Source organism: Colobus angolensis, unplaced genomic scaffold, assembly GCF_000951035.1.
Source record: "Colobus angolensis palliatus isolate OR3802 unplaced genomic scaffold, Cang.pa_1.0 Scaffold26, whole genome shotgun sequence".
Lineage (NCBI taxonomy): Eukaryota > Metazoa > Chordata > Mammalia > Primates > Cercopithecidae > Colobus > Colobus angolensis.
The window spans coordinates 17,660,601-17,681,752 of record NW_012115821.1 but is presented as its reverse complement, the minus strand read 5'-3'; the positions used below and the strand labels follow the sequence as shown (position 1 = coordinate 17,681,752).

The following is a 21,152-nucleotide window of genomic DNA, read 5'->3' as shown; positions in this document are numbered from 1 at the left end:
GTCCATCAATGACAGACTGGATTAAGAAAATGTGGCACATATACACCATGGAATACTATGCAGCCCTAAAAAAGGATGATTCGTGTCCTTTGTAGGGACATGGATGCAACTGGAAACCATCATTCTCAGCAAACTATCGAAAGAACGGAAAACCAAACACCACATGTTCTCACTCATAGGTGGGAATTGAACCGTGAGATCACTTGGACACAGGAAGGGGAACATCACACACCAGGGCTTGTTGTGGGGTGGGTGGAGGGGGGAGGGATAGCATTTGGAGATACACCTAATGTAAATGACGAGTTAATGGGTATAGCACACCAACATGGCACGTGTATACATATGTAACAAACCTGCACGTTGTGCACATGTACCCTAAAACATAAAATATAAAAAAAAAGTCGAGAAAATTTGTAAAAAAACATAAAAAAGCAGATACTGGGAATGAAACAGGGATCACTTGTTATCTGTCCTCTAGAGATTATGGCACTAGACACTTTTTGCATATATCTTTCCATTATTTTTCTATGCATGTATATATATATTTTTGTGTGTGTGTGTGTGTATATACACACACGTAAGTGGGATCAGACTGTATATGGGGCATTTTGGAACCTCTTTTGTTCATTTAGTGATGTCTTTCCAAGTCATTAGCAATCACCTTTACCATTATTTGTGATGGTTTCGTGAAAGTTCATGATTAAATGTACTATAATTTAATCCCCTTCTGTGATATATTTAGGTTGTTGTAATTTTTCTCTAATGTGAACAGTACTGCAACATATATTCTTCCTGCTAAATCTTCATTTCTTTATATGATTGTTTCCTTGTGTTGATTTCCTAGAAGTAGAATTGCTGTGTCAAAGGTTATGCACATTTAAAATATTTAATAGATGTGGCCAAGTTATTTTCAGAAAACTTATGCCAATTTACATTCCCCCCAGCAGAAAGGATATTTCCCAATACCCTGGTTGTTAACACATCATTTTCAATTTGATAGGCAAAAACAAACAAAAATACTTTAAACCTTGTATTTGTATTTGTGCTTAAAAGTGAGCTTGGACATCTTGTTCTCTGTCTTTTGTTTGTTTTTGTTGCCATAGGTAGTACTTCTGGGATCTGCTGGTTCATGCACTTTGCCCTGTTATTGTGTTCTCATGTCATAATGTAGCAATCAAGAAAATGAGCTTTGGGGTCCCACATGCCTTGAAAAGGTCCAGTAGCTATCATTTGCCTGCTGTGTGACCTGGGACAGATTCTCACCCTTTGTAATCCTTGGTTTGTTCAACTGTTAAATAAGAATGATGACAGTGACCACCTCAGTGCAGTCATACCATGTATGGTACCAGGTTTGGGGCTGATGTTCAACATGCTAGGTTTTAGTACTTCAGCCCTCATTTAATCCCTCTATTTCTTTTAGCATGTTCTTACTCTTTATACCATGTTGGATTATCCCCACTTAGCTTAATTGTATGCAATAACGTTATTCATTTTTGGGGTTTTTGCTGTGGATTGGCAGTTGGGAAGACAACAGTGAACAAAACTAATGTATCTCCATCATGAAGCTTATATCCATGTATGTGTGTGTGTGAGTGTGTGTGTGTGTGTGTAGGGAACAGAATATAACAAGAGGACAGACAAAATAAGTGTAAATTATACCATGTGCTATGCAGAAAACCAACAGAGGCTAAGACAGAGACTAAAAAGGGGAACTTATGATTTAAGGAGAGAGGAAAGGGTCTTTTGGAGATGGAAAGTTCAATGATAAGACCTAAAAAAATAGGAAGGAGATAGTTGTGTTAAAATATTCTAGTGCAGAGCAGGCAGGTGGGCAATATGTGCAAAGGCCCTGTGGCAGGAGAGAACTTTAGGTGTCAGAGGAATTTTTTACAAGTCTAGTCTGGGAAGAAGAGGGAGGGTGGTTGGGAATTTGGCAACTGGGGCTGAGTAGGGAGGCAAATGGAGGTGAGATTACGAAACAGGGAAGGGGCCAGCACATTTTGCCTTTTATTTTAAATATGGGAAGGCCTCTGTAGAGCTGTGAGCAAAGGGGGGGGTCTCTATCCTTTTTTTTTTGAGATGGAGTCTCACTCTATTGCCCAGGCTGGAGTGCAGTGGTGCAGTCTTGGCTCACTGCAGCCTCCACCTCCTGGGTTCAACCGATTCTCTTGCCTCAGCCTCCTGAGTAGCTGGGATTATAGGCATGCACCACCACTCTCAGCTAATTGTTTGTATTTTTAGTAGAGGTGGGGTTTTGCCATGTTGGCCAGGCTGGTCTTGAACTCCTGACCTCAGGTGATCCACCCATCTCAGCCTCCCAAAGTGCTGGAATTACAGGTATGTGCCACCACGCCTGGCCAGAGGGACTCTATCTTATTCCCGTCATAACAAGCTCTCTCTGGGGCTGGATAGCAGTGGAAGAGCTCAGGTAAGAGTTCCACCTGGTTCTCCAAGTGAGAGGCATTGGTGGCTTGGACTAAGAAATTAGTAGAGGAGATAGAAGTCGCAGAATTGTATTTTAGCAAGAAGGTTCCAAATAAGTTATTTCTCCACTCTGTGTTGTTCAGTAGGACCATTTTTAACACCGGCTGTCATTAGAAATTGCCCAGTGCTCTGAAAGAGTAAGTTTCCAGGTGGCAGATAATCTGGCTCCTCTCTTCAGTGTGGTAGGGTACTGGTGACATGTCCTCAAATTTACTCTCCCAGGAAAAGCTCTAGTCTCCCAAAAACCCATGTTTAAAATGGAAGATTGCAGAACTTCCTGCAGTCCACAAGAGCCATTGGCTTTGACCAGTCTCTAGACTCCCAACTGAAGGAAACGTATTTTGAAAAAGTCAGCTGAGTTCCAGCACATGGTATCTTTCTCCTCTCTTGATCCCCATGAAAAATGCTGACCCTAGAAAAACAAACAAGCAAATAAACAAAACTATGAGGGTGAGGAAACAAGATAGAGGCCAGCTCTCAAGACCGTTTACTTTATTCTCTCTTAAAATACATTGTTCCTCTTGGTTTGGATTTCCCTGATTTGTTTGCTCCCTTGCAGAGCACCCTTTGCCATCATCCCTGTACATTTCCATGTAAGTTCTGCCTATGAGTTTATAGCTTCTCTACTGACAGGAAGCTCTCTGAAGACAAGAATGATCTAGGATCCCATATAATCCCACCTTCTTCAGCCCTTATCTGTCACAATGCCTTTTTCTCCCATTATTGTATGACCAGTACTACTTAACTTTTCTTGCTTTTCTCTTACATGTAAGACTTGGGGCTGGCACAGTGGCTCACATGTGCAATCCCAACACTTTGGGCAGCCAAGGCGGGAGGCTGTCTTGAGCCCAGGAGTTTAAGACCAGCCTAGGCAATATGGCAAGACCTCATCACTACAAAACATACAAAAATTGGCCATGTGTGGTGGCACATGCCTATAGTCCCAGCTTCTTGGGAGGTTGAGATGGAAGGATTGCTTTAGGCTACAGCGAGCCGAGATCATGCCACTGCATTCCACCCTGAGTGACAGACCATCTCAATAGGATAAAAGACTTGGCAGAGATGGAAGAAAAGAATATGGAGGCACTTGGGGAGGCCGAGGCGAGTGTATCACCTGAGGTCAGGATTTCAAGACCAGCCTGGCCAACGTGGCAAAACTCCATCTCTACTAAACATATAAAAATTAACTGGGCATGGTGGTGTGGGCCTATAATCACAGCTGCTTGGGAGACCAAGGCAGAAGAATTGCTTGAACCTGGGAGGCAGAGGTTGCAGTGAGCCAGGATCGCACCACTGCATTCCAGCCTGGGTGATAGAGTAAGAGTCCTTCTCAAAAAATAAGCAAACAAACAAAAACCATGGAGAGGGCCTGCAAGGTTATTTCTAGGAACAAACAGTTGGAGAAGTCATTGGGATTCTTTTGGCCTCAAATGTTCATCTTACCAGTGCACTATGCTTAGAAAAGGAATAGGATGACTTTGCATTTGCATGATCCTCCTTATCAACTGGAGCTGGGGCCATAGAGTCCAAGATTGCATATGTCCTATTCAGGGAAACCAAGCTCTTTGTGGGGAGGGTGCAGTAGTGACCCAGTTCTGGAATGACAGAACGATTTACATATGGTTTTATATATGTATAAAGAAATACATATATTTTCTTCATATTCCTTTGTCTTCCCCATTCTATAAAAAGTATTTCAAGAGCTTACAAATTCCACAAGGGCAGAGACCATATGGATTTTTTCCTCCCCATTGTGCCTCCAGCATGGAGCAGGATGTTTAGTATCTAGCAGGTATTTCCAGTTAATACTTAATGGATGGAAGGCTAGGTGGGAGGGTGGGTGGATGGGAAACGTAAAACAGAAAAGGTAACACAAGTCAGTTGTCAGTAGCAAGGAGAAAAGGACACCAAAGACAGGGGAGCCACAGAACACCTGGTCTCCGATGGGGTATTTGAGCCCTCTGCTTGAGCCAGTTTGCGTATGCAAAGAGGGAACCAGGACAGCTGTGCAAATCACGGTCTGAGAGATTAAGATGTAATGATTGCTTTGGATAAAATACAACTCATACTGACTGAAGGTAAGAAACAAACTTTCCCTGGGGCTTCTCAAAAAGAAAATAATGGTTGCCCCAAATTCTCAGGAACATTGACTTGCCTTGCCACCCCATTCACCTGAGGCTACTGCTCACTGAAGTCCTACTGGCAGCTTCCTACAGTAGGGTCTTCAGCCAGGGGGGCATGCTTCCATAGTGGGAGTTGAGGATCTTGGGTTAGTAGAACCCCTGGAAGGGCAAGAGGTTGGTATACAGAGAGTGAGCTTGTACAGATCACCAAAAACCCATGAGTCATTCTGATCTGTCCTTCCCCCTTCCACAGGGAGCCATGTCCCTACCTGTCTGCCTTTTGGAGAATCAGAGGCAAAACAAAGCGAACACTGTCCTCAGCAATATCCTTGCAGTTGTCTGACGAGTCCTTGACTTTTCTTACTGACAGAAGTCCCAGAAGGCAGTAGGTGAGGTGACAGGGGAAACTGCTATTTTGGACTAATTCCTAGTGACAGGGAGGATGGGTTGGGAAAATATAAATGACAAGAATCTTGGGAAAAGGCAACTGTGCTAGCTTCGAATTCACAACAGCTGTTGGTTTTAATGAGTCTGAGAATGATTTGGGCAGAATCCAAAACTCCTGACTCCTCGACCTGTAACCTGCTGCTGTGCTGCTTCTCCAGGGTGGCACGAGAGGGGACACTGTGCAGATGCATGCGGCTTCTTACTGTGGGGCTTTGGCCCCAAATCCCAATGAGAACATCACGAGGACTCCAGCTGCGCCCAAGACCAAGTGGGTCTTGGTCGTGTACCCTGATGTGGGCCCTCGGGGTCTCACTGATCCAGACGCAGGGGGAGGCAAAGGGAGACAAACTCAGGGTAGGGGTGGATGGCGGGAAGGGAGAGCATTAAAGGAAGAGATTTCTCTACGGCCTAGAGAGACACACCCAGGTCATGTCATCAGGCTTCACACTCAGACCTTTCCCTGTTTCTCTGTTCTATTTTTCTCTCTTTAGGGTCTAGGCAAAGAGCACGTTTGGAGATCTCCTCTTAGAAGACCCCTCTTCCTTTGCAGAATTAATCCTCCCCTGCCCCTCAAGTCCCAAACATTTTACTCTATTTGATCCATTTCACAACAGCCATTTAACAACATCATTCTGGTTCTATGATGTTGACCAATTTACAAGTAAGGAAAATGAGACTTACAAAGATCAAGTAACTTGCTGGGCAAGGTGGCTCACGCCTATAATCCCAGCACCCTGGAAAGCTGAGGTGGGTAGATAGCTTGAGCTCAAGAGTTCAAGACCAGCCTGGGCAACATGGTGAAACCCCATCCAAAGAAAAAAAAATAAGAAAAATTAAAAAATAAGACTGTTCTTTCACTAGGCTCTGGAAATGCCCTCTTCGTTGCAAATCAGGGATCCATGTATGTGTTGGTCTGCTTTGGAGTTTTCTTTGCTGGTCCATTGGATGATTTTTGTATTTGTACGCTAAAGCCACACTGCCTTAATTACCATACTTTATAATAAACCTTGATAGACAGTGAGGTAATTATCCTGCCTTGTTCCTATTTTTTTAAGGAGAGTTTTTGGATATTCTCATTCCTTTGTATTTTCACATAAATTTATTTTACTTTTTAATTTTTTTTTGGAGACAAGGTCTCTGTCTGTCACCCAGGCTGGAGTGCAGTAGTGGATCTCAGCTCAGTGCAACCTTGACTGCTGCCCCCGACAACTCAGTCTCCCAAGTAGCTAGGACTACAGGTGCGCACCACCACACCTGGCTAATTTTTGTATTTTTTGTAGAGATGAGGTCTTGCCATGTTGCCCAGGCTGGTCTCAAACTTGTGGGCTCAAGCAGTCTGTCTACCTCGACTTTAAACAGCACTGGGGCCGGGTGCGGTGGCTCATGCCTGTAATCCCAGCACTTTGGGAAGTCGGGGTGAGTTGATCTCTTGAGCCCAGGAGTTCAAGACCAGCCTGGCCAACATGGCAAAACCCCATCCCTACTCAAAATACAAAAATTAGCCAATGTGATGGTGCATGCCTGTAGTCCCAGCTACTTGGGAAGCTGAGTCATGAGAATTGCTTGAACCTGGGAGGCAGAGGTTGCAGTGAGCTGAGATCGAGCCACTGCACTCCAGTCTGGGTGGCAGAGTAAGACTATGTCTCAAAAATTATAGATAAATAAATAATCAAGTAACTTACCCCAAGGCCTCACAGCTCATTTGAGGGAAGACTCAGATTCTGAATATGGGGGTATCCAATTCTTAGCCCTGTTTGGTAACCACTGCTTTCTGCCAACTTGTCCACCCACTCAGCTCTGGCTTCCATGAAATGATGCCATCTGTCCACTCTTACAGAGTGTAGGGAAAAGGAGAGATTTCCACTGAAAGCTGCATTGCTATTTTAAGATGTGATCTTTTCCCCACTAGGGAATCCCTGAAGCAGGCAGTTATTTAAAATACAGTTGGCTTCAATCTTTGCATGGCTTCCATCTAGAATCAAGAGGCAGGCACCTAAGAAGAAATATTATAATACTGATCATCCATCCATGGGAGGCCTTGCATAAGACACCATTTTTCTGGTCCCTGACTATGAGGCTGTAATAACAAAGACCAGACCTTTTTCATACTTCCATTTCCTCATATGTTATCACTGAGCTTCAGGAGAAAAAGAAATCATGGGAATTGAGCATAGAGAAAGTAAAATCTCAACTGATTGATAACAGATCAGTCTGGAAAAATAGAAAAGTATTGAAAATGGAGTCACAATGAAGGAATGAGCTCTATGCTGATAAATTCAACTATGTCCCATGCTGACTTCCTTTAATTTCCCAAATTTGTGAAAAGAAGGATAGAAAAGGTGGGTAACTAATATTCGTTGAGAATACTCCATGCCAGGTACTGAATTGGGCACAGGTGCCTCCTTCTCTCCCATCTATGTTTCGGTTTGGAAGTAGAAATAAACATAAGTAAATTAATAAATCATTAATGTAACTTAAGAATATACTGAGTATCATGAAGGAAACTAAAGGGGTGATGAGGATGAGGGTAGCTGGGGTGAAAGAGAGTTAGCCATGCAAACAGGAGGTAAGGGGCACTCCAGGCAGTGGGAGAGGTGGATTGAAAAACTGGAAAGCCAGAAGGAGTTGGTCATGTTTCTGGACCTTCCAGGGCATCTTAGCTGTGGTGTTAGGAGTTTAGAATGTATTCCAAGTACAATGGGAAGGCACTGGAGGGCTTTAAGCTAGAGAGTGACACAGCCCCATGATGTTTTATGAACATAACCATCGCCATCCCAGTTTGTGGAACAATTTATTCCCCTTTGACATAAGTCAATTTTCTGATCTGTTTTTGGTTAACTTGATGGATTTACATGTGTTAGTTGCCTTTTTGTTCATGGTATTGAATCTGTCGTCCTTCTTGAAAGATGGGGCATACCTACGAACAAATGGCTGTCACCACTTGCTCTCTCAGGGTTTCGGAGAGCAAGGGAAGCAGGATGGGCCTTCTGAGCCATATAAATCCTAGGCCATGTAGTGTCCAGCAGCCTGAAGCTTGGAGACAGGTTTCTTTCAGGATCCCTAGTATCAGTAGACAGGGATTTTATGGTGTTGGCCAATCAACAAGTGTTTGAGTGCTGGCCCTGTGCCAAGCACTGTGCTGGATTCTACAGACTCAGTTCTGTCTGTCTGTCCCTTCTATCCCTGCTCCTTTACATGTGGTCATGCAAAGGCTTCATGATGTGATATGCATCATAAAAACCCAAGGTCCACAGTGATGCCTATTCTGTCTCAGGGCTCCTGATTTCTCCACAATGTCCCTCCATGTAGAGGACTCACTTCTGATACGATTTTTCTGGATCTGAATGTGAATAGCTGATAACTGGTTGGCACAAAACTGTCACAGAATGGGCATGTAAATGACCAGATGAACTTCTTTCTCAATTTGGTGGGCATATCCACTAAGAGGGCCCATCTTGATCACCCAAAGAAACCATTTTGATTTTGAGGAATTTGTAGTGCAAAATACGAGAGATTTATAAGACAGGGGTTCTTAACCTGGGAGCCAGATGTTCCTAGACAATCCAGATCTGGGTTTTGGTGGAGGAAATGCCCCAGCCCTCATGAATTTTATCTGAAATTGTGAGTATATAGCCTTTGGATTTTGCGGGGAGGGGGTAAGGGGTAGGAGAAGGTTTATAGCCCCTGCCAAGTTCTCAGTGGATCCTTTGACTCTCCAAGGGTTATAAAAGTTGTAATTGTTATTATAGCTCTACTGTTCCTGATTATGTTAGAAATTGTCAACCCCGTTATCCTTGGTATTGACAAACATCAGTGATAGTTTGTCAAAACCCACCCCTGTGAAAAATCCCATTCTTCACCCACAGGAGTCAGCTTCCTCTTCAACCAAACTTCTGGGCAGGATGAGGGAAGTATCTATGGATGGAAGACTTGGCTTTCCTTGGCTCCCTTTGTTTAGTTTCACTGCATCAAGTTATCTGAAATGCGAGTGGGATGCAACTCTAACTGAATGGGATTTGATACTTCTGACCTGTCCTTGCTTCCACTGTCTCATTTGCTGTTGATCACCAATGTGAGGTGGGTGGGTGGAGGATCCCCACGTTGGGGGAGGTGCAAGTACAGCTCAGTAGGTTTAAATACTTCACTCAAGATCACCAAGTCAGTAAGTGCAGCATTGGATCCACCTGGAACAAATAATACTTGGTTGTTTTAAGAATACCTGGAATTTGTTTTAGTCAGGTATAACAAGGTACACAGACACAGAAATGATTGTCATGAAGGAAGAAGTATATTGTATCCATAGTTTCCTAGAAGCAGAAGGCATGCCATACATGAAGGCCCACACAGGGAAGTGCCAAGGCAAGATGAGTGGGCAGCGAGAGAGATCTAGAGGGCAGAAGCCTTTATTGTGTTTTCCATGGGAAGAAGGAGGCAAAGCAGGCCAACCAGGCTTAGCATTAGGTAGTCAATCGTCTCAGTGGGCACTGGGGTAGAAGGGCTGCCCCTAGTTGTCTGCTACCTGGTCCTGGGGTGATTAGGGCAGGTGGTATGACCTCGAGTGTGAGAGCCTGATGGAGGTAGGTGATTGGAGGCGTGGGCTGTGGATTGGTTGATTTGTGTATCAGAAATGCACTTGCAGGCCAGTTGCTTACTATCTCCAGGAATTAGCTAACCCTAGGAGGGACAGTCCCTCCAAGGTTATAAGGCCTCAGACATCAGAGCAATAATAGTACAGAAAATCCAAAGACATGGTTAATATACTGGCTCTGTCCCCTGAATGAATTCAGTGAAGCTGGACAGTCTAATAAATTGCATCACACACCTTTGAGGATGTTTGCAGCTTGACTTCTTACTGCTCCATTGAGCTGTGTGTAATCTCTTGTGTTCCATTGTACCAACTCCAGGTCATAGTCTCTGGGTGGCCAAGAAACACCTGTCTCCTTCACCTTGACAAAACACATGGCCATAAAACTAGAGTTTTCTCCCTTTGGCTAGAAGATTACAAATAACAATTTTTTTTTCTGAATTGGAATTTTTTTTTTCCACACATTAGGTATCAGGCACTCATGCTTGGGAAAAAGGAGATTATATAGACTCTTAGAGTGTTCCCAAGGTGACAGTCCATTTTTCATAATGATCTATGATATTCGTTTGTTGAAATTTTATTACTTTTGTAATTTAATTCAATTTATCCCATTTTATTGCTTGTTCAGGGTAGCGTTACCATGGTTGCCTTTCTTTTCCTTCTGGATAAGGATGTTTCTTTTTTTATTATGAGCATGATGGCTTCTAGATTAAAGCAGCCTGCTCAATATAACTGTTTCCTTTGGAGTCAACCTTCTCTGAGCCCATCTCTACTCTTGTAGAATTTTCATGAAGATAAATATTGGCAATGATTTATGAAGCATTTATGTGAGTAATCAGGTTCTAACCCGTATCTTCTTCTTAAAGATTAAAGATTTTATTCAAAAATGCTTCTCTGTACCAGAAATCACAGAAATGAGCAAATAACTATGAAAGTTCATTAGTAATATCTTTTGTGAAGATATATATTAAGAACATATTCATTAACTGCAAATTGACTTTAAAACATAAAGGAGACCCCTTTCTAAAGCGAAGTCATTCATCATTTTGAGAAATCCTGGAAGTATTTAAGGGAATAACTGAGTTGGGCAGTGAGTCCAAAAGGACATGAGCAGGTGAGACGACAGGAAGATGACAGGAAGGCAGAAAAGACAGGAAGGCATGCCTAATACAGAGGCTACCACTTAGGTAAATTAAAATTTAGAACCCATGAATGTGGGAATCCATAGGTAATGAACAGATTCGATAGCAAATGACATTGACATAAATGATTCATATAAATTGCTTGCTTTTAAGGGTAAAAGGAATGGATTTATAGTTAAATGTTTTTTAAAATAAAAGATTACCTTCTTTTTTCTATAAAAGTATAGACTGTTTTTTGAGGCTCATAAGTGCTCGGTCTCCAAACCTTCCTTTCCTCTGCATCTGGGAGCAAGAGTGGAATTATTGTAATTCCAAAGATTGTGAAGACCCAGCTCAGCAGCTACAGATAACAGGATACAAATCTGCCCTTTCTTGGGGAAAGAGGAAAGTGTAGTTAGCTAATCCTGCTTGCCAAGTCCGGCTGATAGCTCATGATCCTGCCTTCTTTGGTTGACACAAGCTTTTTAAAAAATGTCATTTTGATCCAGCTTCTCTATTTTTTTAACCACCCACTGGATTGTAAACTCCTTAAAGTTTTGCCTCAATCCTTAGTAAACTGTAGGAATAGCTTTCCTGGAAATGGCTCCAGTGATTTCTTAATGTTTGGTCTCACTTAGACCTCATCTGCTTGGTGGCATTTTTTAAAAGTGTTGGCCTTAGCCCACCTGTGTCAGACCCACCATGGGCATTTTAAAAAATGTGTATCCCTGGGCCTACTTCGTTCTGAACCTCAGGAGGGTGGGTGCTAAGACTCCACCTTCAACATGTGATTCAAGGCCCCTGGTGATACTGATGCCTTGTGAAGTCTGAGGACTCTCACTGTCCTGGCCAGAGCCACTGTCATCTCTCACCTGGAACATTGCAGTGGCCTCCTGCTTACTACCTCTGTTTCTACCCTTACTCTCTATGGCTATGGATGGGACATGGGCATTCAGAATTATAAGATTATCATAGGATAATAGAATGGAATGGGCCATCAGGTTGAGTTCATGTTCATGAACCTATGCTTTCCTTTGGCTCATGAACCTGTTCATGGCCTATGCTCTACCCTGCAGCCAGAATGATCCTTTTACATTATGTATCAGCTCATGTCAGACTTCCACTCAGTGCCTCCTGAAAAGAAAGAAAAAGTGACTCACAAGGGTCCATGTGATGTGGCACCCATTGTATTTCCAAGTTAATTTCCTGCAACCTCTGCTAGGTGACTGTATTCCATTAACACAAGCCCCTTCAATATCCCTGAAGCTTCCCTGTCACAGCGACCTTGTACCTTTTGTTCCCTTTACCTGGAATGCTCTTTCCCATTAGCTATGTGGCTTGTTCCTTCTCCCCCACTCCATTTTGTCTAGATCTCTGATCAAATATCATCTTATCAGGAAGACCTTCCTGTCTTCCTTTTCTAAAAATGCAGCCCCCTATCACTCTCCATCACCTTACTTTGCATTATTTTCTTTATCAGCATTTAATCCAACAAATACATAAACATTCTATATGAATTTGCCATTTGTTATGTTTCCCTCCCAAGAAAATGTGAAGTCTCTGAGGGCAGAGTTTGTTTTGTTTATCCATGGTAGCCTTGGCACCAACAATGATCCCTGGCACGTGGTAGGCACTCATGAGTTACACGTGATAGATGACAAACTGCTACTCTTGGACTCTCTCAGAAGCACAAGGCTTTCTTCATTATTGAAGGGAGATCCGTAGGCAGCAGCAGCCTATTTTCTGTCTGTGCAATTGCCCCATATAACTCTCCTGGTAGCCACTTCCCTCCCCTAATTTTAATGGCTGCAGAAAGGAGAAAATTTGATTCATTATCTTTACAAAGTCACTATCTGTCTTCCCCAAAGGTTAAGAAGAAGGGTACCCCTCTCAGTTTCTGATGGGGATTGCATCAATGTGAGTAAAAAGCATAATTGCTTTTTTGAAAAATCTGGATGAGTTTTTTGTTTGTTCCATTGGGGAAATTTTATACTAAGTAGATTAAAGTAAGTGACTTTGAACTTTGAAAGTCTACATCTTAACATTTTATTAAGCTTAATTGGGTTTGTAGAACATTTAAAGACCATCCAAACTTAAGTGGGAGATCAAAATGAGCGAATAGGCTGATGCAGACTTCTTTTTACCCCTGCCTTTGAGCTGCATTAATGAAAGTGGTGCACTCCATGCCTGCAGATGATGAGCATGAAAGCCTGGCTTTCCAGAGAGCTCTGGTGTATGCCACAGAATTATGCCACAGCACCTTCCCATGGTTGTCTGTGCCATGTACCTGGCCTTCAGGACCACCCCAGATCTGGCTCTGCTTCACACTCATTGCATCAGAAAAGTAGCTGGGCTCAAGGCAGACCACTGAAAGTTTGTTATGTGGTGCTTCCTAGGGAAGAAACTCCAGTTGTTGGAAATAAGATCCATTAGGGTATAGAATCTGTTAACAATGGAAATTAGGAGCGATTTGACTGTTGTTCACAGAGGTTTTGCACTCAGTTAAATGAGCAGTAGCGAAAGGCAGCACTGACTGGAATATGCAAGGCCAGGACGTCATTTCCACATGTCATCTCTTTTTTGTGTTTGATTTTCACTGCAACGTTTATTCTTCCTGTGTGCTAACAGAATTGTTCAGGAAATAGCAATGTCATTACTTTCTTTTCACTTAAAATGATCTTTAATTATTAAAGCAATGCTAGTTTATTTGTAAAATGGTATAAAATTTATGAAATAAAAAGTGTGGGGCCACTTTTAGAAAAAAATAGAATTTTGTGCTACACAAAACCCACAACTTGCTTTTCACTTTTACCAGTACATCATGGATGAGGACATAGCTGCCGGATAGCCCACTACACGAATGTACCATGAACTTTTAGCCAGTCAGCTATCAAGAAAGACTTAGAATTTAACAGTTTTTGACCTTTACAAGTAATGAAGGTGAACATCCGTGTACTTTTAATTGTGTATTTTTGAAAATGTCTAAATCTGAATTCTAGGGCTTCCAGAAAATATGTACTCTCTTCTACAACTTATGTCATTTTTGTTGTCTCTTAGTCCCCGTAAGCATTTTATTTGTTGTTCCAGCTATAAGATAAATGCTTAGGGGTGGAATTACTGTGTAAAAAAAATACACAAATATAAAATGTTATTATTAAATTTCTCTCCAAAATATTTCCTATTTTAAACTACTTTAAAGTAAAATCTCTTTTCTTCTGTGGTCAGTTGAAAGGCATTATTGTGAGAGATGTAGGGTGTGAACCCAGCATCCTTTGATTATGTTTATTTTGTAGGCAGGCATGCAACAAGTCATTTTCATGCCATTTCCGCTCAGATAAGGAGGTCAGTCAGTGTACTGGGAGCCAACGACTACAAATCAGTGGAAATATTGAACGTTGTTCTGATTTTCTTTCATAAGCAATAAAATAACATATAAACCAACAAAACAAATACAATACCCATAAACCCCTCAGCACATTACCTGACCCAGGGGATGGTGCTGATTGTAGCAGCCACCATGGTGGTGGTGGTCATGGCAGGACTGTGCTGGTGAGGTAGGGGACGTGGTGATGGTTTTCATTACTGTGGTTATTGTTAGCACAATTATTCTTAAGCAGCTATGTCTGATCTGAAGTTTGGCGCGATCCTACTGGTTTTCCAAATAGGATGCCATCTTTTAAATGAGGAGTTATAGAAGTTTCGCTAGTGATTCACAGTATTGTTCTGGAGTTTTAACTATGTCTCCAAGAGAACTCAGTTTATATGAAGGTTCTTCATCTAGACAGCAGAGGAGGCTGGTACTCACAGCCACCTTTGCTCAAAAATATGGGTTGTTCTGTGTTGGGTCTTTGTTTATAAAGATAGACTCATTGCTTCATTTCCACAGAGACATCCCTTATGCTTTCTTGATTGCCAAGGAGCCAGTGGGGATACAAGTTTTTACTGGTCCAGTTTAAAGAGCTTAAATTTGAAATTAGAGACAAAGATTTATGAGAAAGCATGGGTCTGGTCTCAAGAGACTTGATTCCAGTTCGTCCTGGATTCTGTGTGTGCTGGCTCTGGGCCTTGGAGCTGATTGGGATCTTCTGTATTGACCAAACCAGCATCTCCCAAAGGTTGAAAACAGATACCAGTGCTATCCTGAGGTCTTAGAAGTCCTCTCTCATGAGATGAAACTTTGATGAAATTAAGCAAAACACTTTACTTAACGGGGCCTCAGTTTCTCCCCTCAATCAGAGATTCTCAGTTAAGTGCTGACAGTGGACAGGCAGAGAAAGTGAACAGGGGGTGCAGCTATATGAAGGAGGGTCAATGGTAATCACTTTTGGCAATATGAGGCTGGATCTTTGCTTTTCTTTTTTTTTTTTGAGACGGGGCCTCACTCTATCACCAGTCTGGAGTGCAGTGGCGCAAACTTGGCTCACTGCAACCTCTGCCTTAGGGTTTAAGCAATTCTCCTGCCTCAGCCTCCTGCATAGCTGGGACCACAAATGCATGCCACCATGCACAGCTAATTTTTTTGTATTTTTAGTAGAGATGGGATTTCACCTTGTTGGCCAGATGGTCTCAATCTCCTGACCTCATGATCTGCCCACCTCGGCCTCCCAAAGTACTGAGATTACAGGTGTGAGCCACTGTGCCCAACTGGATCTTTGCTTTCTGTTCCCCCCAAGAGAAGCCAGAATCTCCCAATTTAAAAAAACAAAACAAAACAACCATATCCTCACTCCCAAATGTGACTCTGATGGGAATGGTGTGGAGAAGAGCCAGAGGACTGGCGAGAGGTCTGTCTGCCTGCCCATCCACCCAGAAAGCCCCCTTGCAGGAGCTTTGATAAATAAAGTAATGGCCTTACCAAGCACAGATGAGCACAGACTGACATTCCATAATAATAACGTGCATTTACATATCTCTTTAAGTTGGGAAGAAACCATTACCTCACAACTAGCCTTCAAATTATAATGCCCAGATTCGAGGATATGCATAATTAAAACAGAATATTCATTTTTACAATCCACTGTAAGCATTTATATCTTTTTATGTCTCCATGTATTGAGTATCAATGTTCCAAGTGCAGTGCTCCATCAGGGCCCAGCCAGGTAAAGGAGACATCCTTTCCTTCCCTTGTCAAGTGGATACCCTAGCGAGCAGATTGACTTCACAGACCAGCTACACAAAATACTAGCTAACCACAATTGTAGCAAAGGCTGGGGAGGAGCAGTAGGAGCACTTGACCCACCAGACTAGAGGAGCTGGAAGGACATCACCTGGTAAAGCCTTTGATACCACCTGATGAGTGTCATTCATCTAATGCCATGTCTTCATTGACCTCAGTCACAAAGAGGTGGCCACAGGCTGCACATGGCTCATCAGAAGGGTTTTGTTTGGATTGTGTAGCGTTGACCCACATACCATTTTAAATTGAATTAAAGGATTTTAACCTTTTCATTCCTTATATTTTTTTCATTTAACCTTAAATACCATCTGGCAGGTAGGTCATGCTTTGTTTCAAAGAGTTCTGACCTCATAAGAGAGGGTTGAGAAACCAATAGAAAATAAGAAAGCCAAGTTTTTACATATGTTCTTTGCTCTTCAGGAACCAAAAGCTTAGGAAGACCAGAAAGATTCCCCATAGGTCTCCTGGCCACAAGCTGTGTCTCTCATCTCAGTTAATTATCTTCTAATATCATGCCAGACACCACAGATGGTAAGAGAGTGTCTGCAGCCTGTCCTCACCATTGGAGGGAAATGTTGAGAGTCTTTCAGGGGCATTTTTATTCCCAAGAAGAGCACACTCTGCATTTCCTGTGTGAGTGGGGAAAATGGTTAGGGATTTGGTCCAGACTTAGATGATACTTGTCCATATGTGTGGAGCAAGCCCAGGCCCGTGAGGCTGCCAGTCTCCCATTCCCAGTTATTCTTCTCTGTCATGACTTGCACACTGAAAAACAGCCACCACCAGTGCCATATGGTTTAAAAGATCAAAGGCCCCAGTTTTGAATACAATTTTAGCTGACTATACTTCAGATGTCTTAAATATGTTCCTGCAGATGGGAAGCATGGAGCATTAAAGAGGTAAGCCACATGTGTGTGAGCCATGCATGTGATCTGCACAGGATGGCAAAAAGTGAATGCCACTCAGCCATGCATTTGTCTTCCTTTCAGGTTCGCATCTTCACATACCTCATTGGACGAGAGGCTGCGTTTGCAGACAATCTAAAGTGGATGGCCTGTGCCAACAAAGGTGGGTCTTCCCAATGTGCTTGGCTCTGAATAACTTCCACCTACTTTTGCAGAATTAGGAATATTCATGAGAAAGTAGAGAGTTCTAATAATTCTAAGATAAAGTCTGGGTGTATCTAAGTGATTACTGATAGACCTATAATGGTTTCTTCCAAATTACGGGGGTTTTTTGTTTTTTAATTTTTTGTGGACAGAGTCTTGCTCTGTTGCCCAGGCTGGAGTGCAGTAACGCGATCTCAGCTCATTTCAGACTCTGCCCCCCGAGTTCAAGTGGTTCTTGTGCCTCAGCCTCCCAAGTAGCTGGGATTACAGGTGTGCCCCACAATGCCCAGTTAATTTTTGTATTTTTAGTAGAGACAGGGTTTTGCCATGTTAGCCAAGCTGGTCTCGAACTCTGGAGCTCAAGTGATCTGCCCGCCAAAGTGGCCTCATTACAGGCATGAGCCACTACGCCCAGTGCCAAATTTTGAGGACATAGTCAAGTGGAGTGGTTAAGTCTTTCCATTCTTCTGATTAGTAGCTGAGTAGCCTTGGGAGAATTACTATGGCAGAGACATTTACTGTGCATCACATATCTATATGCTCTCTCATCATTCGCAGCCTTCTTGCATATAGGTGGGGACTTCAAGACTGGTTCTGGCCAACAGGGCGTGAGTGAAATCAACCTGAGTCATTTCTGGGCTAAAGCATTTGAGAGCTAGTGTGGTGGTGTTGGTACTCTCTTCTGTTCTAGTGAACTCTGAAGGTACATGGTCCAGACAGAACAGTCATGAGATGCAGCAGCCTTCATTAGCCTGGGTCCCTGAGTGAACACATGGAGCAGATGACTTTCACTGCCCCTTGCCTCTGCCAACCCACACTGGATTATAAATAGTGTTCATAACAAATAAACTTTAGTGTTGAGCCACTGAGATTTTTAGTTTGATATGTTCTTATAGCATAACTTTACCTATATTACTAATTAAGTTGGTCAACTTTAACTTGCCTCAATGTTCAAACACTCAAAATGGTAACGGTAATAATAATTCTTCCTTTAATTTTTTTAACTAACAAAATTATTTATATTTATGGCATACAACATGATGTTTTGAAATATAAGTACATTGTGTAATGACTACATCAAGCTAATTAACATATGTATTGCCTTACATCTTTATAATTTATTTGTGATGAGAATACCTAAAATTTATTCTTAGCAACTTTCAAGTGTATAACATATCGTTATTAACTATGGTCACTATGTTATATTATATATCTCTTGAACTCATTCCTTCTGTCCAACTGAAAGTTTGTATCCAGTTCTTCCCTTGATTCTTATTAATGAAATGGTGCATATTAAGTGCCTCGTTCAATACTAGGACATAAGAAGTGCTCAGTAATCATCAGCTTTTTTATATTCATAAGGTTAATTGATTACCAATCCCCTGTTGCATGTCAGAAACAAATAGTTTGGGGACAGCACTGGAAAGTAAGTAATAGGGCTGCCCAGTCTGTGAAGGCCTTCTTTTCATTTTATACGCAGCCAAGAAGGCAAAGCATAGCAAGTTAATAGGTGGGAGAGTCCAGACTCCTTGTATCCAAATTGAGCAATCACTCTCCACCAACTATATGCAAGTTACCAAACCTATCTGGGTAGGTCTGAGTCATGTCATCTACAGAGCAGAGGTGGTGACAATACCTTCTCCTCAAGCATGTTGTGGGCATGACATGATGCCATATAAATAAAGTTGGTAGCTTGGTCTCTGGTATGTAAGTACCCTGAGTTATTCTCTCATGTTATGTTGATCTCTGGGTCCTGTTTGCCTCCCTTCTGAGGTTACAAGCTCCACGAGAGCAGCCTTTGACTCTGATTTCATCTTGGGTGCTCTGATAGAGCCCAACCTCGTACCACAGTGTGTGCTCCTTTGATGTTTGAAAAAATAGGTAAGTCGACTCTAAATCCTAATAAAGGAAGGTAGGCCCTGTTGCACAGTAGATCAACTCTAAATCCTAATAAAGGAAGGTAGGTCCTGTTGCACAGTAGATTGGGATTGATGGATTTCAGTGGTCTGCTTTAAATGGGTCTCCCAAGCCATCCTTTATAAAAGTTCCAGTGTTTGGACTTTAGTGGAGAAAAGAGGACCGAGGAGTTTGTGGGTCTTTGCTCCAGTTTTCATGACCTAAGACAAAGTTGTTTTAGGTGCAAGCCACCAAAGTTGTTCCCTGAAATTAGAAAAAGGGCGTTTTGGAGAGAGAGGGGAGTGACTCAGAACCCTGGTGGGAAGGGAAGCTTGGGTCTCACAAGGGAGAAGGAAGACATGTTTTTGTTTTTCTATTCCTTCTCAATTTCTTCTGATATGTCCATGGCATTCTTACTTCTCTGTAGGTAGACCTTCCCTACTATGGCATGCATATAGCCAGGAATGGCCACCCCATACTATACATGCCCATCCATCCACACAACAATACTGTGGGCAAGGCACAATATAAGAAAGGAGAATGTATATCTTTTCCATTCGAGGCTGACTAGCAAATCTAAAGTCTAATTTCACGTCCTCCCTCACCCCCTCACCCCTGTGAAGAGATTATGGTACCCAGCTTGGGCCAGTTCTTTCTCCCTGCTGAATTGGGTGTGGGCAGAGGAAGCCCATGGAGAAATAAGTGCTCTGGGGGACTCAGCACTGTGGATGGAAGTGTGGGAAAGTTCTCTAAGAATAGGTGAACAGGCAGGCTCTTAAACCTGCACGCATCTTTCCCTTTGCTTGGCATTTTCTTTAATTATCTGCTTCTATTTGAACACTCTTTTAAGCAAGGCTCAATTTCCTCATCTAAAAAAGGAAGGGCTGCATGGAAGTTTTTAACATATCCTTGAAGCTCTAAAATAACACATTCTACAATTGTTTTCCTTCATTGTCTGGCTTGCTTCACTAAAAGGTGTCAATAATTCTACTTGTCTCAGAGTTATACATTTGGCCTCATTTCAGGGAGAACTATAGGAAGAACACAGGCAGAGGAGATGGAGGCCGAGTAGATCCCAAATTTCCTCTGAGTGAAGAGGCCTTTCTTGAAATTAGTTTTGGAACTTTGTTGACATTTAAAAACCTTGAGTTAGCTATACTTTTCCCATTTTTTCCTTTATTCTGTGGTCTTGAAAAAAGTTTCTTTCCATTTTTTAATTTTTTTTTTTAAATTTCCTGTTATTTCTTGCCACATCAGATTCCAATTCTTCCATCAGCTAGTATGCATTTAGTCATGGGTTATTGTTTTTACCACTGTCTGTGTCCAGCTGATGAAAATTACTCAAATTGAAGTCTTGTCTTAATCAACTAATATTACACCATAATTTAGTTTTAGTCATTGTTTATAAGAGTCTTTGAGGCATCCTTTTGAAGACAGTTTAGTCAACTCAGAGTATTTTACGGCCCGGCTATAGAATATAGCCTTTAGGATTTACAAGTTATGAGTACAGCAATACAGAAAATCCGAGGAGGTAATAGTAGCTGCTTGGCTGGACAGGCTGTGGATTCCATGATAATTCTCCTTCCCTTCCTGTCCACATCCAGTTATTTCCCTTGCTACCAGAGTTAGCCCCTCTCTCGATAATTTCACCTTCCTCATTCTGCTTCTATGTAAAGAGCCTTGGGAATGTCACTGTTTGCCGCTCTTCAAAGTAGCAATGCCATCAAAATGTGATATTCCAGTCATCTGTGCCCATATAAACATTGGCTTCACGTTGCATCAGTTAAGGGGTTTTGGACCATGTAACATCGGTGAGCAAGTATTCTTCTATGGTCATTAATTAAATCATTGTTTATAGTCTCAGATTGTTATAGTATGGAGGCAGCATAACATTTTTCATCTCAAGTGTCATGAGGTCCAGAGGGCCCCCTTACATATTTTCACCCTGACTCAGCCAAGTTCTGCAGTGAAATGAAGCATTAGCATTCAGGGACCAGAGCAGACCCAAGGAGAGTCCAAGGAGCAGAACTAACCCACTGGGCCTGACCACAGAATGACCCTGGGAGGGAGCAAGAATCATGAGGGCTCTCACATTGTTCCTGAGTTAGTGGTCAAGGACCTGCTATCAGTGCAGGACTTCTTCCTTGGGAGTCTGGTAGCCATGGAGACAGTTCTTAGCCAGCAGATCTCAGACACTTTCCTCTGGAAACA

The 21,152-nt window shown here is 42.3% G+C and overlaps 1 protein-coding gene across 1 annotated transcript in view; it reads left to right on the top strand.

Moving 5' to 3' along the window:
• The window catches only part of CACNA2D3 (calcium channel, voltage-dependent, alpha 2/delta subunit 3), a gene marked incomplete at its 5' end in the record, with an annotated part of 947,927 nt that overhangs the window by 612,667 nt on the left and 314,108 nt on the right, over positions 1-21,152 (top strand). Inside the window, one exon of the mRNA XM_011947304.1 lies at positions 16,926-17,004. Coding sequence (XP_011802694.1) covers positions 16,926-17,004 — 79 coding nt within the window. The remainder of the gene's footprint in view (positions 1-16,925; positions 17,005-21,152) is intronic.